This window comes from Orcinus orca, chromosome 3, assembly GCF_937001465.1.
Source record: "Orcinus orca chromosome 3, mOrcOrc1.1, whole genome shotgun sequence".
NCBI lineage: Eukaryota > Metazoa > Chordata > Mammalia > Artiodactyla > Delphinidae > Orcinus > Orcinus orca.
In genome coordinates this window covers 137,488,392-137,508,230 of record NC_064561.1, presented here as the reverse complement: position 1 = coordinate 137,508,230, position 19,839 = coordinate 137,488,392, and the positions used below count along the sequence as shown (strand labels likewise).

General features: G+C 38.0%; 1 protein-coding gene across 6 annotated transcripts in view; it reads left to right on the top strand.

Moving 5' to 3' along the window:
• The window catches only part of NDUFAF2 (NADH:ubiquinone oxidoreductase complex assembly factor 2), a 184,693-nt gene that overhangs the window by 55,938 nt on the left and 108,916 nt on the right, over positions 1 to 19,839 (top strand). For 3 of the 6 annotated variants that reach the window (XM_049707948.1, XM_049707950.1, XM_049707953.1), the window contains exon 2: positions 12,494 to 12,652. The exons of the other annotated variants lie outside the window; for them this stretch is intronic. In XM_049707948.1, coding sequence (XP_049563905.1) covers positions 12,494 to 12,652 — 159 coding nt within the window. The remainder of the gene's footprint in view (positions 1 to 12,493; positions 12,653 to 19,839) is intronic. 6 annotated transcript variants of the gene reach the window in all.

The window sequence follows — 19,839 nt, the reverse complement described above, 5'->3', positions numbered from 1 at the left end:
TTCCTTTTTTTTTTTTTTTTTTTTTTGACATCTTTACTGCAGTATAATTGCTTTACAATGGTGTGTTAGTTTCTGCTTTATAACAAAGTGAATCAGCAATACATATACATATATCCCCATATCTCCTCCCTCTTGTGTCTCCCTCCCTCCCTCCCTATCCCACCCCTCTAGGTGGTCACAAACACCAAGCTGATCTCCCTGTGCTATGCGGCTACTTCCCACTAGCTATCCATTTTACATTTGGTAGTATATATAAGTCCATGCCACTCTCTCACTTCGTCCCAGCTTACCCTTCCCCCTCCCCGTGTTCTCAACTCCATTCTCTACATCTGCGTCTTTATTCCTGTCCTGCCCCTAGGTTCCTCAGAACCTTTTTTTTTTTTTAGATTCCATATATATGTGTTAGTATATGGTGTTTGTTTTTCACTTTCTGACTTACTTCACTCTGTATGACAGACTCTAGGTCCATCCACCTGACTACAAATAACTCAATTTCGTTTCCTTTTATGGCTGAGTAATATTCCATTGTATACATGTGCCACATCTTCTTTATCCATTCATCTGTTGATGGACACTTAGGTTGCTTCCATATCCTGGCTATTGTACATTGCGGTACATGACTCTTTTTGAATTATGGTTTTCTCAGGGTATATGCCCAGTAGTGGGATTGCTGAGCTGTATGGTAGTTCTATTTTTAGTTTTTTAAGGAACCTCCATACTGTTGTCCATAGTGGCTGTATCAATTTACATTCCCACGAACAGTGCAAGAGGGTTCCCTTTTCTCCACACCCTCTCCAGCATTATTGTTTGTAGATTTTTTGATGATGGCCATTTTCACTGGTGTGAGGTGATACCTCATTGTAGTTTTGATTTGCATTTCTCTAATGATTAGTGATGTTGAGCATCGTTTCATGTGTTTGTTGGCAATCTGTATATCTTCTTTGGAGAAATGTCTACTTAGGTCTTCTGCACATTTTTGTACTGGGTTGTCCGTTTTTTTGATATTGAGCTGCATGAGCTGCTTGTAAATTTTGGAGATTACTCCTTTGTCAGTTGCTTCATTTGCAGATATTATCTCCCATTCTGAGGGTGGTCTTCTCATCTTTTTTAATGGTTTCCTTTGCTGTGCAAAAGCTTTTAAGTTTCATTAGGTCCCATTTGTTTATTTTTATTTTTATTTCCAATTCTCTAGGAAGTGGGTCAAAAAGGATCTTGCTGTGATTTATGTCATAGAGTGTTATGCCTATGTTTTCCTCTAAGAGTTTTATAGTGTCTGGTCTTACATTTAGTTCTTTAATCCATTTTGAGTTTATTTTTGTGTATGGTGTTAGGGAGTGTTCTAATTTCATTCTTTTACATGTAGCTGTCCAGTTTTCCCAGCACCACATATTGAAGAGGATGTCTTTTCTCCATTGTATATTCTTGCTTTATCAAAGATAAGGTGACCATATGTGCATGGGTTTATCTCTGGGCTTTCTATCCAGTTCTGTTGATCTATATTTCTGTTTTTGTGCCAGTACCATACTGTCTTTTTTTTTTTTTAATAAATTTATTTTATTTATTTATTTTTGGCTGTGTCGTGTCTTTGTTGCTGCGTGCAGGCTTTCTCTAGTTGTGGCAAGCGGGGGCTACTCTTCGTTGCAGTGCGTGAGCTTCTCATTGCGGTGTCTTCTCTTGTTGTGGAGCACGGGCTGTAGGCTCGTGGCCTTCAATAGTTGCAGCACGTGGGCTCAGTAGTTGTGGCTCACGGGCTCTAGAGCGCAGGCTCAGTAGTTGTCACTCACAGGCTTAGTTGCTCCGCAACATGTGGGCTCTTCCTGGACCAGGGATTGAACCTGTGTCCCCTGCATGGGAGGCGGACTCTCAACCACTGTCCCTAGGGAAGTCCCTACCATACTGCCACCAGAGAAGTCCCTACATACTGTCTTGATTACTGTAGCTTTGTAGTACAGTCTGATGTCCGGGAGACTGATTCCTCCAGCTCTGTTTTTCTCTCTCAATATTGCTTTGGCTATTCGGGGTCCTTTGTGTTTCTATACAAATTGTAAAATTTTTTGTTCTAGTTTTGTGAAAAATGCCAGTGGTAGTTGATGGGGAATGCATTGAATCTGTAGATTGCTTTGGGTAATATAGTCATTTTCACAATGTTGATTCTTCCAATCCAAGAACATGGTATATCTCTCCATCTGTTGGTATCATCTTTAATTTCTTTCATCAGTGTCTTATAGTTTTCTGCAGACAGATCTTTTGTCTCCTTAGATAGGTTTATTCCTAGGTATTTTATTCTTTTTGTTGCAATGGTAAATGGGAGTATTTCCTTAATTTCTCTTTAACATTTATCATCATTAGTGTATAGGAATGCAACAGATTTTTTTTTTTTTTTTTTTTGCGGTACGCGGGCCTCTCACTGTTGAGACCTCTCCCGCTGCGGAGCACAGGCTCCGGACGCGCAGGCTCAGCGGCCATGGCTCACGGGCCTAGCCGCTCCGCAGCATGTGGGATCTTCCCGGACCGGGGCGCAAACCCGTGTCCCCTGCATCGGCAGGCCGACTCTCAACCACTGCGCCACCAGGGAAGCCCGCAACAGATTTCTGTGCATTAATTTTGTATCCTGATACTTTAGCAAATTCACTGATTAGCTCTAGTAGTTTTCTGTTAGCATCTTTAGGATTCTCTATGTATAGTATCATGTCATCTGCAAACAGTGGCAGCTTTACTTCTTCTTTTCCAATTTGTATTCCTTTTATTTCTTTTTCTTCTCTAATTGCTGTGGATAAAACTTCCAAAACTATGTTGAATAATAGTGCTGAGAGTGGGCAACCTTGTTCCTCATCTTAGTGGAAATGGTTTCAATTTTTCACCATTGAGAATGATGTTGGCTGTGGGTTTGTCATATATGGCCATTATTATGTTGAGGTAAGTTCCCTCTATGCCTAGTTTCTGGAGGGTTTTTATCATAAATGGGTGTTAAATTTTGTTGAAAGATTTTTCTGCATCTACTGAGATGATCATATGGTTTTTCTTCTTCAATTTGTTCATATGGTTTATCACATGCATTGAGTTGCGTATATTGAAGAATTCTTGCATTCCTGGGATAAACCCCACTTGATCATGGTGTATGATCTTTTTAATGTGCTGTTGGATTCTGTTTGCTATTGGCCTGTAGTTTTCTTTCTTTGATATTGGCCTATAGTTTTCTTTCTTTGTGACATCTCGGTCTGGTTTTGGTATCAGGGTGATGGTGGCCTCATAGAATGAGTTTGGGAGTGTTCCTCCCTCTGTATATTTTGAAGAGCTTGAGAAGGATAGGTGTTAGCTCTTCTCTAAATGTTTGATATAGAATTTGCCTGTGACACCATCTGGTCCTGGGCTTTTGTTTGTTGGAAGATTTTTAATCACAGTCTCAAATTCAGTGCTTGTGATTTGCCTGTTTCTTCCTGGTTCATTCTTGGAAGGTTGTGCTTTTCTAAGAATTTGTCCATTCTTCCAGGTTGTAATCTTATTGGCATATAGTTGCTTGTAGTAATCTCTTATGATCCTTTGTATTTCTGCAGTGTCAGTTGTTACTTCTCCGTTTTCATTTCTAATGCTATTGAGTTGGGTCTTCTCCCTTTTTATCTTGATGAATCTGGCTAATGGTTTATCAATTTCGTTTATCTTCTCAAAGAACCAATTTTTACTTTTATTGATCTTTGCTATTGTTTCCTTTATTTCTTTTTCATGTATTTCTGATCTGATCTTTATGCTTGCTTTCTTTCTGCTAACTTTGAGGTTATTTTGTTCTTTCTCTAATTGCTTTAGGTTTAAGGTTAGATTGTTTATTTGAGATGTTTCTTGTTTCTTGAGGTAGGATTGTATTGCTATAAAGTTCCCTCTTAGAACTGCTTTTGCTGCATCCCATAGGTTTAGGTCGTCGTGTTTTCACTGTCATTTGTTTCTAGGTATTTTTTGATTTCCTCTTTGATTTCTTCAGTGATCTCTTGGTTATTAAGTAGTGTATTGTGTAGCCTCCATGTGTTTGTGTTTTTTACAGAATTTTTCCTGTAATTGATATGTAGTCTCATAGTGTTGTGGTCAGAAAAGATAGTTGATACGATTTCAATTTTCTTAAATTTATCAAGGCTCTTTTGTGACCCAAGATATGATCTATCCTAGGGAATGTTCCATGAGGACTTGAGAAGAAACTGTATTCTGTTGTTTTTGGATGGCATATCCTATAAATATCAGTTAAGTCCATCTTGTTTAATGTATCATTTAAAGCTTGTGTTTCCTTATTTACTTTGACTTTGGATGATCTGTCCATTGGTGAAAGTGGGGTGTTAAAGTCCCCTACTATGATTGTGTTACTGTCGATTTCCCCTTTTATGGCTGTTAACATTTGTTATGTATTGAGGTGCTCTTACGTTGGCTGCATAAATATTTACAGTTGTTATATCTTCTTCTTGGATTGATCCCTTGATCATTATGTAGTGTCCTTGTCTCTTGTAATAGTCTTTATTTTAAAGTCTATTTTGTCTGATATGAGAATTGCTACTTCCGCTTTCTTCTGATTTCCATTTGCATGGAAAGGCTTTTTCCATCCCCTCACTTTCAGTCTGTATATGTCGCTAGGTCTGAAGTGGGTCTCTTGTAGACAGCATATATATGGGTCTTGTTTTTGTATCCATTCAGCCAGTCTATGTCTTTTGGTGGGAGCATTTAATCCATTTACATTTAAGGTAATTATCAGTATGTATGTTCCTATTACCATTTTCTTAATTGTTTTGGGTTTGTTATTGTAGGTCTTTTCCTTGTCATGTGTTTCCTGCCTAGAGAAGTTCCTTTAACATTTGCTTTAAAGCTGGTTTGGTGGTGCTGAATTCTCTTAGCTTTTGCTTGTCTGTAAAGGTTTTAATTTCTCTGTTGAATCTGAATGATATCCTTGCTGCATAGATTAATCTTGGTTGTAGGTTTTTCCCTTTCATCACTTTAAATATGTCCTGCCACTCCCTTCTGGCTTGCAGAGTTTCTGCTGAAAGATCAGCTGTTAACCTTATGGGGATTCCCTTGTATGTTATTTGCTGCTTTTCCCTTGCTGCTTTTAATATTTTTTCTTTGTATTTAATTTTTGATAGCTTGATTAATATGTGTCTTGGCACGTTTCTCCTTCGATTTATCCTGTGTGGTACTCTCTGCACTTCCTGGACTTAATTATTTCCTTTCCCATATTAGGGAAGTTTTCAACTATAATCTCTTCAAATATTTTCTGTCTCTTTTTTTTCTCTTCTTCTTCTGGGACCCCTATAATTCGAATGTTCATGCATTTAATATTGTCCCACAGGTCTCTAAGACTGTCCTCAATTGTTTTCATTCTTTTTCCTTTGTTCTGCTCTGCAGTAGTTATTTCCACAATTTTATCTTCCACATCACTTATCCGTTCTTCTGCTTCAGTTATTCTGCTATTGATTCCTTCTAGAGAATTTTTAGTTTCATTTATTGTGTTGTTCATCATTGTTTGTTTGCTCTTTAGTTCTTCTAGGCCTTTGTTAAACGTTTCTTGTATTTTCTCCATTCTATTTCCAAGATTTTGGATCATCTTTACTATCGTTATTCTGAATTCTTTTTCAGGTAGACTGCCTATTTCGTCTTCATTTTTGTTTGGTCTGGCAGGTTTTTACCTTCATCTGCTGTGTGTTTCTCTTTCTTCTTATTTTGCTTATCTTACTGTGTTTGGGGTCTCCTTTTCGCAGGCTGCAGGTTTGTAGTTCCTGTTGTTTTTGGTGTCTGCCCCCAGTGGGTAACGTTGGTTCCGTGGGTTGTGTAGGGTTCCTGGTGGAGGGGACTGGTACCTCTGTTCTGGTGGATGAGGCTGGATCTTGTCTTTCTGGTGGGCAGGTGTGCATCTGGTGGTGTGTTTTAGGTGTCTGTGACCTTATTATGATTTGAGGCAGCCTCTCTCCTAATGTGTGGGGTTGTGTTCCTCTCCTGCTAGTTGTTTGGCATAGGATGTTCAGCACTGTAGCTTGCTGTTCATTAAGTGGAGCTGGATCTTAGTGTTGAGGTGGAGATCTCTGGGAGAGCTTTTGCCATTTGATATTACTTGGAGCCGGGAAGTCTCTGGTGGACCAATGTCCTGAACTTGACTCTCCCACCTCAGAGGCACAGGCCTGACGCCCGGCCGGAGCACCATGACCCTGTCAGCGACATGGCTCAGAAGAAAAGGGAGAAAGAAAGTAGGAAAGAAATAAATAAAAATAATAAAAAGAAATAAAGTTATTAAATTAAAACATTTAAAAGATTTTTTTAAAAATAAAAAAATTTAAAAGTAATAAAAGAAAAAAGAAAGGAAGAAAGAAGAGAGCAACCAAACCAAAAAACAAATCCACCAATGATAACAAGTGCTAAAAAAAAAAAAAAACAACAGAAACTGACAGAACACTAGGACAAATGGTAAAAGCAAAGCTATACAGACAAAATCACACGAAGAAGCATACACATACACACTCATAGAAAGAGTAAAAGGAAAAGATAATATATATATATAAAAAAGGAAGAGAGCAATCAAATCAGTAAACAAATCTACCAATGATAATAAACTGTAAATACTAAACTAAGATAAACATAAAAAGAGAAGCCAGTCAGTCACATACAGCAAACCCCAAGTCTACAGTTGCTCCCAAAGTCCACTGCATGAATTTTGGGATGATTCGTTGTCTCTTCCGGTATTCCAGAGATGCAGGGTACATCAAGTTGATTGTGGAGATTTAATCTGCTGCTCCTGAGGCTGCTGGGAGAGATTTCCCTTTCTCTTCTTTGTTTGCACATTTCCTGGGGTTCAGCTTTGGATTGGCCCCGCCTCTGCATGTAGGTCACCAGAGGGCATCTGTTCCTGCCCAGGCAGAATGGGGGTAAAGTAGCAGCTGATTAGGGGGCTCTGGCTCACTCAGGCGTGGGGATTGAGGGGTTTGCATGGAATGCAGGGCGAGCCTGCGATGGCAGAGGCCTGCGTGACATTGCAACAGCCTGAGCCACGCCGTGTGTTCTCCTGGGGAAGTTGTCCCTGGATCCCGGGACCCTGGCAGTGGTGGGCTGCACAGGCTCCTGGGAGGGGAGGTGTGGATAGTGACCTGTGCTTGCACACAGGCTTCTTGGTGGCTGCAGCAGCAGCCTTAGCGTCTCATGCCTGTCTCTGGGGTCTGTGCTGATAGCCACGGCTCACGCCCATCTCTGGAGCTCATTTAGGCGGTGCTCTGAATCCCCTCTCCTCGCGCACCCTGAAACAATGGTCTCTTGCCTCTTAGGCAGGTCCATACTTTTTCCTGGACTCCCTCCTGGCTAGCTGTGGCGCACTAGCCCCCTTCAGGCTGTGTTCACGCAGCCAACCCCAGTCCTCTCCCTGGGATCCGACCTCCGAAGCTGGAGCCTCACCTCCCAGCCCCTGCCCACCCCGGCGGGTGAGCAGACAAGCCTCTCGGGCTGGTGAGTGCCAGTCGGCACCGATCCTCTGTGCAGGAATCTCTCCGGTTTGCCCTCCGCACCCCTGTTTCTGCGCTCTCCTCGGTGGCTCCGAAGCTTCCCCCCCGCCACCCGCCGTCTCCACCAGTGAAGAGGCTTCCTAGTGTGTGGAAATTTTTCCTCCTTCACAGTTCCCTCCCCGGGGTGCAGGTCCTGTCCGCATTCTTTTGTCTCTGTTTTTCCTTTTTCTTTTGCCCTACCCAGGTACGTGGGGACTTACTTGCCTTTTCGGAAGTCTGAGGTCTTCTGCCAGCATTCAGTAGGTGTTCTGTAGCAGTTGTTCCACATGTAGATGTATTTCTGATGTATTTGTGGGGAGGAAGGTGATCTGCACGTTTTCTCCGCCATTTTGAAGGTCTCTCCCCAGGAGCCTGTATGTTTTTTTTTTTTTTTTTTTTTTGTGATACGTGGGCCTCTCACTGCTGTGGCCTCTCCCGTTGCGGAGCACAGGCTCCGGACGCACAGGCTCAGCGGCCATGGCTCACGGGCCCAGCCGCTCCGCGGCATGTGGGATCCTCCCAGACCAGGGCACGAACCCGCGTCCCCTGCATCGGCAGGCGGACTCTCAAGCACTGCGCCACCAGGGAAGCCCAGGAGCCTGTATTCTTAATTATTATACTTTAACTTTTATATCCTGTTGAGAGAGATCATTCATTATTGTTACACCTCTGTTTAAAATCCTTCAGAGGACCCCCACTGCCTTCTGCATTATGTTTAAATAAATATTTTAACATGACATTCATAGCTCTTCTTGACCTTATTCCAGCCTACCCTATTCTATCACGTCACATTATCAGCCCTGTTCCCTGTCTCCAATTACTAACAATTTTCCAAAGGCACTATGCTATTTCATCCTTCCTTTTTTTTTTTTTTTTTTTATTATATTCTGCCCTCTGGCTGGAATGTACCTTCCTTCTTTTTCACTCCTGGCTGACTCCTATATGTCCTTAGAAACTATAACTCTTTCTGAAAGTTTCCTTAACTGCTCATGAGATAGTCATCTCTCTCCTCAGTACTCTCCTAAATTTTTCCTTCTTTAATGTACCTGTGTATAGTACTTATTTCACTATGTTTTAATAAATGATCTTCTTCTCTCTCAACTCGACTAACTTCTTGAGGCAAAGAACTGTGTTCTGCACATCTCTTTGTCCCCATGGCCTAGTAAAAATTACCTGGCACATAGGAGATGGTCAATAAATGTTTGTTGAAAGAATGAATGATTATTTCATTACTTGTTTTACAGATCACCCATAAGGTTTGCTTACTGCGATGTCCTGTTGAATTTTTATTTTATTTTATTTTAAAAAAATTTTTGGTATTTTCTAGTAAACATGTGTTTTATTGACTATAAACTCACATGTAACTTTTAACATTTTCACTCTTGTTGAATTTTTAAATAGTGCTATGAATTATTTTGTTAGTGACATTAATGAAAAGATGTAAGAACAAGAAGTTGCTCTCTTGGAATGCGAGTCAATTAATGGGTTTCTTGAGATATCTTTTTTAAACACATGATATTTTTGCTTATTTAGTTGTAAAATAATATAGGTTCCTTAATGGTGAGTTATTTAAAAGCAATTATGTTTAGCTACTCAGTTGAAAGTGATTCTCTGGTGAAAAAGTTAACTCACTTATAAGTATGTATTAAGAAGAATGCCTAGGGACTTCCCTGGTGGTCCAGTGGTTAGGATTCCAGGCTTCCTCTGAAGGCGGAGTGGGTTCGATCCCTGTTGGGGGAACTAGGATCCAGCAGCATGCTGTGCAGTGCAGCCAAAAAAAAAAAAAAAAAAAAAAGAATGCTTAGTCTAACTGGTAAAGTTCTTTGCTTTAATATTTTTACTCTTGTCAATACTTAATGAAAATATATCTCATTAAACTTGAAGTTACTAGTAATTATTCTGTGACTGCATTTCATTTATGTACTATCTTGACACTGTATATAGAAATATTAATTTTATGAAAGCTCATAGCATTATTCACCACCAAAAGCAATAGAAAGAAAGATAACCATATACAACAAATAAATCTCTTGAGAAAAAAAAATCTCTTTTAAAACATATAAAATATATTAATGGTTTTTATATCCTCATTTTATATAATTGTATAGAAAATTCAATTCTTTAATTTGGGAGGAAATATTTTGTTTCATGGCTTTTAAAAACATTTAACTCTTTTAACAGGCATGAAGGGGTAAGAAAAGAAAATTACTTGTTTCAGCCTGGTCGGCAGTATATCTGGGCTAGCACTATTTTGCTGCAGCTGAAATTCAAACATGAGGAAATTGGAGAAATTTACAATTCAATGTGTGTTTCATCAGGGAGAAATCCACAGATTGTTTTGACACTCAGTTAGAAATTCAGCATGAAGATGGACGTCTCATGAAATTTGCAGCTGCTGATTGAATTTATATTTCCATAAAGGCCATCAACAGTAGCAGCCTGCAGGGGAAGAGGGGGGAGAGAAATGACAAAAATTGTGAGGCTAGCATTTTTCCTCAGCGTTATAGTGGCAAATTACTGGTAATAAGGGTTTACACTGACCAGGATTAAAGAAAAATATGGACAGCCAGAAGGGAAGGACTTCTCAGTTTAATTGATTTTAACTAAATATGTCTACATTTGATATCTAAATATGTGTTTAGTCATACGTAGAAAATGTAATATGTACCTAAAAGTCAGTTTATTCATCTTTACTATTTAAATAGGAAAAATAAGGTATTTCTTGAAGTTATAGAAGGTTTTATTGTGTGGGTTATTTTCATAAGAGCCTTTCAAGATAAAAGATGAGTATTGTAGGAACAGAGTACAAGCTTGTTTTTTATACGATTGAAAAATCATTTCATGTTCTTGTAAGTAACACACAATTCACTTTTTGAGAATATCAACTCATTATTTTAAATATTAAAAAAATGTTTTGAACAGACAGCCAAGTAACAATCACAGATAACAAGTTGCCTTTTCAAGGAAATTATTTCATTCTCATTTTAAAGTGGGGTTTTTTTTGAGCAAAATTGGCAAAAAGTTAATTCTTTTGTTTAATGCTTGTCTGGTAGAGATTTCATATTGTACATGATTTTAAAATATTCATGGATTGTAGGTGAACTAAACGACTCAAGAATGTGTTCATTGTTCCCGCAGAGTTCTTTGTCTCTGTGGACAGTGTGTTTTAACCATAACAGGGTGCCCTCAGATCGCTTTATTGGAAGATTAGTATTTGCACAATTGTATGTAAAAATGTATCCTTTCTGTGAAAAAAATTATATTTTGTTTAAAATTATGTAGTCTAAATATAAAAGTGAGATTGTTACCCAGAAAATATATACATAATTGTTAGCTTTTATTTTTTTTAATGTACTAGATTATTTAAGAATATAAGAACATAGAAACTGATTCCATTAGTTTTGTTATATTTAATTATATTTGAGAACATCTACTATATCTATATTGTAAACTATTTTAATTTGAGAAGAACAGTATACATTTCTGATATTTGTGCTAAAATATACACATGGACATTTTTCGGAGTTTCAGAATTTGCTTTAGGTGTTAAATGAGCATCTTCAGATTACATAACAAGAGTGTGCTTATTCTGCTAGGAGTTTATGAAGGCTTGCTTTTTCAACATTACTTGCTATTGTTTTATTCTCTGTGTTAATACCAGAATCTGCCACTTAAGTATATTTTTACTTCTTATGCATTAGTTTACAAACCAAAGCAATACTGTTTTATGAGAGAAGTACCACTGTGTCCAGCATAGATTTCACAGGTATTTGGAAAAACTATTTTCTCATTTGTGCTTTTTCTTCCTAGCCTTACTCAGGCATACACATTTTTGGGTCATTCATTCAAGAAGTCATTCTAGACTTCTCCCTCTTTCTTTCTTCTTTTCCCTCCCTGCCTACCCATTTGAGAATTTGCAGTATTCAGCATTCCAAAATACATGAGCCTAGCTAATTTAATTTACTGCTTATTAAAAGTCACCTTTTTCTTTAAGTTGCTACCAATTTCATCACCCAATTAAATCAGTATCTTCATTTGCTATTTTAGTGTCTTGCTTCTGCTCATGTGTATTTTTAGTTTTTATCCATGAGATATAATTTATTCTTTATTTATTCAACAAACATTTATTACTGATACCTATGTATCAGAAACTATTTTAGGTGCTGGCAACTACTGTGGCAACACAGTAGTAAACAACACAAAGCCCCCTCTCCACCTTCATGGAGTTTGCATTTTAGTGGGAGAGAGAGAGACAGTAAATAAATGAATATGTAATATAATGTTACTCATGAATATGAATAACTACAAAGCAAGATAAGGGGCTAGAATGTGACAGAATGGGGATGTGGTGACTAGATAGGAAGTTCTAAAAGGATCTCTCTGATGATGTTCCATTTGAAAAGAAACCTGAGTGAAATGAGGGAGTGTGTAATACTTGGGAGTTCTATGTATTTTCCCTTTACTTTGTATAGCATGAGCATTTCCCCCCGATTTTGCTGTATGAGTGTTTGTTTTTCACTTATCCCCATCCTCTAGTCACACTCAACATGAGTAGTCTAGAATTATGCTTCCACAGCTCCTATAGCTTTTCCATCTCATACAGTTTGTATATTTATATACAAATATGTAGAAATAAGGTTTCTTTGGAGGGAGTATTATTTATTTTTTATAAAAAATGGAATCATTATATTTACCTTTCCCTGGCACTTGTGTTTCTTACTCAGCAGTAAATCATGACTGTTACTTAGATCAGAAGATATAGACCAAAAGCAATTCCTTTTAAAATTCATATTGTCATAATATGGATAATGCCACAGTTTATTTAGCCTTTGATTAATACATTAATGGACATTTCAGTTGCTTGCAATTTTTTTTACTACTACTGAAAATGCTCCAGTAAACATCCTGTACAAATATCCTTTCCTACTAATCCTTTTTTTTTTTTTTTTTGCGGAACGCGGGCCTCTCACCGCTGCGGCCTCTCTCGTTGCGGAGCACAGGCTGCGGACGCGCAGGCCCAGGGGCCATGGCTCACGGGCCCAGCCCCTCCGCGGCATGCGGGATCCTCCCGGACCGGGGCAAGAAGCCGCGTCCCCTGCATCGGCAGGCAGACTCCCAACCACTGCGCCACCAGGGAAGCCCCCTACTCATGCTTTTACGTATGTAAAATAAATTCCCAGAGTTGACATTGCAGTAGCAAAGGATATGTCCAATATTTATTAATGAATATTACCAGAGTACTTTCCAAAAAAATCTTAACAATTCACATTTCTCACCCCAGTGTAGGGGAGTGTCCCTTTTCTCCATAGCCTTACTAGCACTAGGCAACTTTGTATTATGTTTTGTGTATTTCCTCTGACTGTTTTTAACCCATCAGTCATCTGTCTCCGTGACGCTCAGCTTGTGTGTACCCTGGGCATGCTATTTGGAATAATGGAACACTGTGCCCTTACGGAACTGTACAGATCACTTTTTATCAATCTTACCATGTTGGGTTTTAACACATGTTTAAGTATATTCTTCACCCACTCTGACCCTCTGACCAGTAACACAAGGCCTGACACACTGTAGGAGAGCGGTCTGGGTGAATACTTGCTTTCAAAACTAAATATACGAGATCTTTGCCAAGCCTGTTGGATTATCTGTGCTATTGATTTCTCTTTGTCAATGCACACAAGAGTTCACTACATTTAGAAGTTGTTACCTGAGAGGTCAAACATATTCTTTCCTTGACACTATTTTTCTCTGGGGTTTGAGCAAGCATTTTTCCTATGTTACATATTGCTATGATCAAGACACAGTTCTATTTGTCAGATTGTTGCTTGGCTACTGTGCATTTTTTTCTGAATCTGAAATCACATGCACATTCTAGGCCTATCCCTGAAATTTTTTAAAGTAATATTGTTGACACTTTACTGGGCAAGTGTCTTCATCCCAGTATGTGATGTGCACCAGTGAACAGAGGTCAGGTAAGGGGCAAAGCTGTTTGTCATTTGCCAGGCAGTTTGCTACAACCAGATAAAAGTGTATTCCTATTTTCAGATTTAAAGTGTAAACAAAATATATCTCTAGTCTCAACCAGTCTCTTCTTTTTAGAATCTTAATGTTGAAATGTCCCTTTGCTATCAGCTAGCTTAGTCTTTTCACAGCCACCCATTCTAGACGGTTATGTTTAGAGAGTGTTTTGGTTTCTGCCTTTATTTATTCTTTATGTGAACTGGGAGCTATGGTGATCCAGCAATAGCCTGAGTGACCATAGACTGCATTAGCAGCTGGACTCTAGAGAAAAGGGAAAGTGAAATCCTGATGAAGCTCTGACTGACTGAGATCATGCCTTTAAATGGTGTGTCTAAAAGATTATTCAGTGCTCACAAGTGTAAAGAGCCAGATGGTGTTTCAAATTTTTAATGTAGGATGAGCATAAAGGTCTTTGAATTAGATTTTAGTAATAGGGTATGTATAGGAATCTTAGGGGATATACTATACTGTCTTTGATGGGTAGTTAGGGAGTGCATATTGGTTAATCCAAGACTTCTGACAAACAGAGTTTTGAGGATTTAGGTAGAATGGACATGACAAGTAGGGAAACTTATCAACTCTTCAAGTTAAGTCTGGAGTTGCCTTATATAGAGTAGCCAATTCTCTTTTGCCTTCCTATTCCCTGTTTTCCCATTCCCTATCTTATTCATTCTTACCATTTAAATGTGTTCAGAGTATGTATCTATTACTCTTCTACTATTTGTTAGAGATTCATGGTGTGGTTCAGAAACTGAGACTTGGAATAACACTTTTGCAAGCTGTGCTGTCACCAACAGACCTCAGCTCTTAGATCCTTTATTGAATCTGACTAGTTTGGACCACATTTCTTTTGAGGTATCGACTTCTTAATTTAGATTTTTTTATGTGTAAATTCGTTGATTATGTTTTCTAATAGTTTTTTGCTTTAAATGTTTTCTTTCTTAGCATTTTTAAAATGTGAAGTGTTTCGATCTATTAAAAGGTTAATAAATCTAAATATACAAGTAAGATATGTTATATAATATCTAGATAGTTTAACAATTAATTTCCTCTGTTTTCCTCTTCCTTCCTCCCTTCCTTCCTCTTTTTCTTTAATACTTGAGAGCATATTGAAGATTACTTCTAATTCCCGAAATAACTGATGAGGTTTCTTATAGCAAAAGGTCAAGCAGTTTAAGGTTAAAGTTATGTAACCTTTCTATTTTAAACTGGAACATTAAGATTTTTCCTGAACCTACTTCTAACAAACACCCATTCTTTAGTTACCATTATTCTTTGCCTTAGGTACACCATTTGTCTGCCTCCTTAGCTCCTTTTCCTGGCTGCCTTATCACTGTCATCTCTTCTGTTTAGTTCCTTTGACTGCTCTTTTGAACTTAGTTTTGTATAGACTCCTTTATTACATCCATTATACTTATCAACCACTTCAACTCATGTGAGAGTCATGGAATAGGTGACAAGTTCTGTACCTCTCAGCAATCGTCGAATAACCATTATGCTTTTACATAGATAACTTCTAAGAAATTGGGTTTATATAAGGTTTTTTTGAACCTTAATTATTACACTATATGAAGACAGTGATGTAGATTTTTTATACTATCTATGCCAATACATAATGAATTTATTATAGTACTATGGAAAATATTAAAGATATCCTTTCAAGTAGGGGCTTTATTATATATTATCCTTCATGATACAGATCTGTTTTATAGTCCATATGATACCCATTTTGTGGTATAGATTTAATTTTTATCATAAAATTGTTTACATTTTCATTTAATGATACCTATAATTAGTAAACCTGGAATGACTTAGGACACGTCTTGTATGATAAGTATTGAACATTCTCTTATACTTGTAAGTACAATTTATTTATAAATTTATTCATTCCAGTATTTGTTCAACAGAAATTCAGGTTGTTCTGGCAATGATAATCTTAAACTCTCCTTATATAGAATTATTCTTTCTTGGAATGTTTTGGTTCATCTGTATTTTTAAAAATCAGAGTAGGGATAAACCAAAACTATACTAAGTAGACCACTTAGAAGGACGTAAAACTTCTCACAGAAAAAAGGAATAGGGAGAGGTTAGACAAACAAAAGGAGTGTCTTTATATTTAACTCTATAGGAAACAATTGTACATAAATAAATAGTGTGCACGTGTGTGCACACACACACCCCCTGCTGCATATGATAAATCATTGGCTGAGGTTCTCATTTGTTTTGTCAGGAGAGTGAAACATCTACTATTCGTGGCCTAATTCTGATCATTAAGGAGAAAATTGATCAGTAAAGTAGAAACTTGAGAGAAGTCAGTATATAATTTTAGAGTTTATCGTAGCTAAGGAAAGCAGTGCTATAGAGAGTTAGATATATATTCTAACCCATACATTAGAAGAGGAGTCTTCAGAAAGCTCTGCAGGAAAAATAGGTAAGTATTTATATTTCAAGAGGAATGGAAAAGGTCTAAAAAAAAATTACTGACAGTATATCTGTTACTAATCCTAATGAGGAGATGGAGATGGAAAGTCTGCTAAAGGCAGTGCTCTAACTAGTGTTTTAAAAGGGCAAGAACACAAAAATGTCTGTAACTGTAGCCACAGGAAATCTAATGGCAGTAAGATAGGGGGCCTGATGTGTTCCCACATAATCATCAAAATTCAACAAAACGGCATGTTCAAACTATGAACAGAACACAAAGCCAAGGACAGTTGCTCAAATCAATAAAACATACTCCTAGAAAGACTAAACCTCAAAAAGATGAGACTTTTTTAAGTCTTACAAATGACACAAAATGGCCATCTACTTTTATATATGAATTTATGTAAGTGTATATATTTGGTTTTTCTTAGATGGTAGGTAACAATGTAGGTAACAAATATGTTCTTCTTTGATAACATTGAATACGAGTATTAAGTAGACACAAAAAGCTAAAAACATTTGGAGCATAAAAATTTCAAAAGCTTAACCCATTACTTAAGAAAATAGTATATTTTTAATAGATGAAAGAGAACAAGACAGCTCTGTTCCCTTTTTTCTCTCTTATTTTTTGAGAAATGCTTTTAAGCTGAAAATATAAAACAGAACATAGGCAAGAGGGGACATAAAGAAAATACTTAGGGAGACTTCTCTTGTGGCGCAGTAGTTAAGACTCCTTGCTACCAGTGCAGGGGGCTTGGGTTTGATCCCTGGTCAGGGAACTAGATCACACATGCATGCCTCAACCAAGAGTTTGCATGCCACAACTAAGGAGCCCACGTGCCGCAACTAAGGAGCCAGTGAGCCACAACTAAGGAACCCACGAGCCGCAACTAAAGGAGCCTGCCTGCTGCAACTAAGGAGCCCACATGCGTCAACTAAGGAGCTGGTGAGCCGCAACTAAGGAGCCCTTGAGCTGCAACTAACGAGCCCACATGCTGCAACTAAGGAGCCAGTAAGCTGCAACTAAGGAGCCTGCCTGCTGCAACTAAGACCCAGTGCAACCAAATAAAAAATAAATAGATTAAATAAATAAATAAATGTTAAAAAAACAAAACGAAAATACTTAGAAAATCTGTAAATGTTCCAAACTTCTGCAAAGACCATTCTTTATGCCTTCTTTTTTCAACCACAGAACAGCCCTTTCTCTCCTCTTCACTATAATGCCAAGAGGAACGAGACATGGGCCTGCTCCTGGGGTCTCAGCCTAGAAGTAGAACTCCTCATATCACAACACCCCATTTTACAGTTATCTTATTCTGAGGCTTTCTTAACGCCAAACAAATAAAAAGAATGCCTTCAATTCTTTTTTCTGTTTGTCAGTAATAATTAGGCATTTATTTTCATTCATTGTATAGTGTGGAGCATCTGATTAGTCTTATGATGAAAAAATTCATGAGAAAGCTATCATATCCAAATAGAAGTTAAAAATCAGTTGTTATTTAAAATGCAAAATTGTTATAAGTAGGGGATACTTGAACTCAATTAGATAAATAATAAATAAGTTACAAAGCTCAGTGGCTTAACACAAGCATTTATTTCTTGAATCAGGCAGCTGTCATTTATTTTATATTTTCATCACTTGGAAAAAATCTTCAAGGTTGACAAGGGGAGAAGAGAGCTAGCTGAAAGCTCACTTGGGATGATTTTAAGGGCTGGGCCTGGAAGAGACATATGTCTCTTCTACCCATATTCCACTGGCCAGAACCCAGTCATGTGACCTCCACCAAACAGCAGGGGAGGCTGGAAGATGTAGAGGAGCTTGTGCATAATTGGTGAGCACGAGCTATCTTTGCCACAGTTGATTAAATCCAGTTACGTGAGTGTTTATTGTGAACAGTGTGCATGTGACTTTTCTAGGCACAGGGTTAGAAAGATGAATAAGTCATGGTTTCTTCCTTCAAGTGAATCATAAACGAGTTCTAAAACTCATTGTAGACTATAGCCTGTATTTAGTTTTAGATTTTTAAAACAAATCCATTGCCTATTCTTAGTATTATGAGACTAATAAGTATTTTTTAAAACAGCCAAAAGATTTGTATACCATCTGTATCAGTTAGGATTCAGGCAAGAAACAGATGGCACATTCAAATTAGATAATAAGGGACTATGTAAAGGTGTGGGCAGGGTCTAGGAGGGAAACCACAGGGTGTAGGAAACCACAAGTGCAATACTAGAGGGTTAACAGCAGGGTGTCTTCACCATTTGCAAGCCTAAAAGGGTGAGGAGAAGTGGTTTCTTGGGCCTGGAGTTGTGACCTTGATTAAGGGAAACAGCCAGGCCATTTGAATTTGTAGGGAGTGAGCCAGCAAAATAAATTCTCTGACCTTATTCTCCTTCCTTCCTTCTAGTCTCCTGTTGGTGTTCCCTAATATCTGAATCCCAGTAGAATCCAGAGGGCAAAGGGAACCTTTGATGTAATCCATATAGGTCAGCTTCCTAGGGCAGAGGGCAGAAAGGCAGGGACTGGATCTAGAGGGGCAAACAGCACACTGTCCTAAGAAATCTTTTTTTTGTCTAATTGGCAGATATTTTCTAGGCCTTGTTCATTGCAAAGCTGTAAATACTATGGGGCATATACAAAAGGTATGCCTTTTCCTTCAAGGACTTTGCTTTCTAGTGAGGGAGAGGGAACCACAAACTAAATTCAAAGGCAAGTCTCTAGAAGATTTGTGTTCAAGCAGTGATCGAGTGCCACATGGAGCATTAGATGAAGTGTAAGTGGTGTAGTTCAGAAGAGAAAGAGATCATTGTGCCCTTGAATTGTTAGGGGAAGCTTTGTGAAAGAACTGAAACTTGAACTTGGCTATGAAATGTTTACAGAGTTTTTATAGACAAGGAGGATAGAGTCATACATACATATAGCTTGCTCAGAGTACACTGAGTGTGGAGTCCAGTTGAAGGTGGGAATTCATACAGAAGTTAGTGAGAGGTAGGTTTAGGAATAGTTTGAGGTCAGAAGTTAGAGAGTCATAATGAGCAAACTAAGGAGTTTGTGCTTCTAAAAACCATCACGACGTTCTAGGACGGATTACAAGGTATTGTGTGGTAGAAGAGTTATGCAATGAAATAAATTTGGGAAATGTATACTCTCCCACCCTTGGATATATATAATGTGTTTTTAGTATATTGAAAGCTCTGAAAAATCTTGTACAGAAACCACTTTTTCTGCTAAGCTTCACATGGCAAAAGAATTCTTTTCTTTTTTGAACTGAAACATGTGAAAATCTTGTGAAACTCTATTATTCTATAAAACCTGTTTTGAGAAATGCTTCTATAGGTAATGGTAAGCCTTTGAATAGTTCTGAAAGAGTTACGACATGATTAAAGGGGTAATTTAGGGAGATTATTCTGGCAGTGTTATGCAAGATGGATTGGAGTGCACATGTTCATTTAGGAAGCTATTGCTGCTGCAGTAATACAGGCAAATAGTGCTAGTCTGAAGTAAAGGGTGGTAGTGGGCTGTAAAAGATGCACACTTGTGAGGGGCATTTAGAGGAAAGAAATGATAACATGACTTTGACTGAATGTGGGTGATAAGAAGTAGGGAGGGGTCAGAGCGAGAGGTAGAGGTCAGTAATGACACAAACTATGACTTTCAGGCCCAAATCTTCTATTCTGTGTGAGTTTGTTAAACTGCAATCTATAATGTACACAGACCATTAAGAAGGAAGTATAAAAGAAGACATTTGAGAAGAATGTGTGACAGTACACAAAGGGCAACATAATGCCTATTCTGAAAATGAGTTTAAAAGAATGTATCCTGGGAATAATTGTGCATCATCACCATGGTATACAAACTAATCGTGATTCAGGACTAGAAGAGCAGTGTTCTGATCAAACTAGGTTG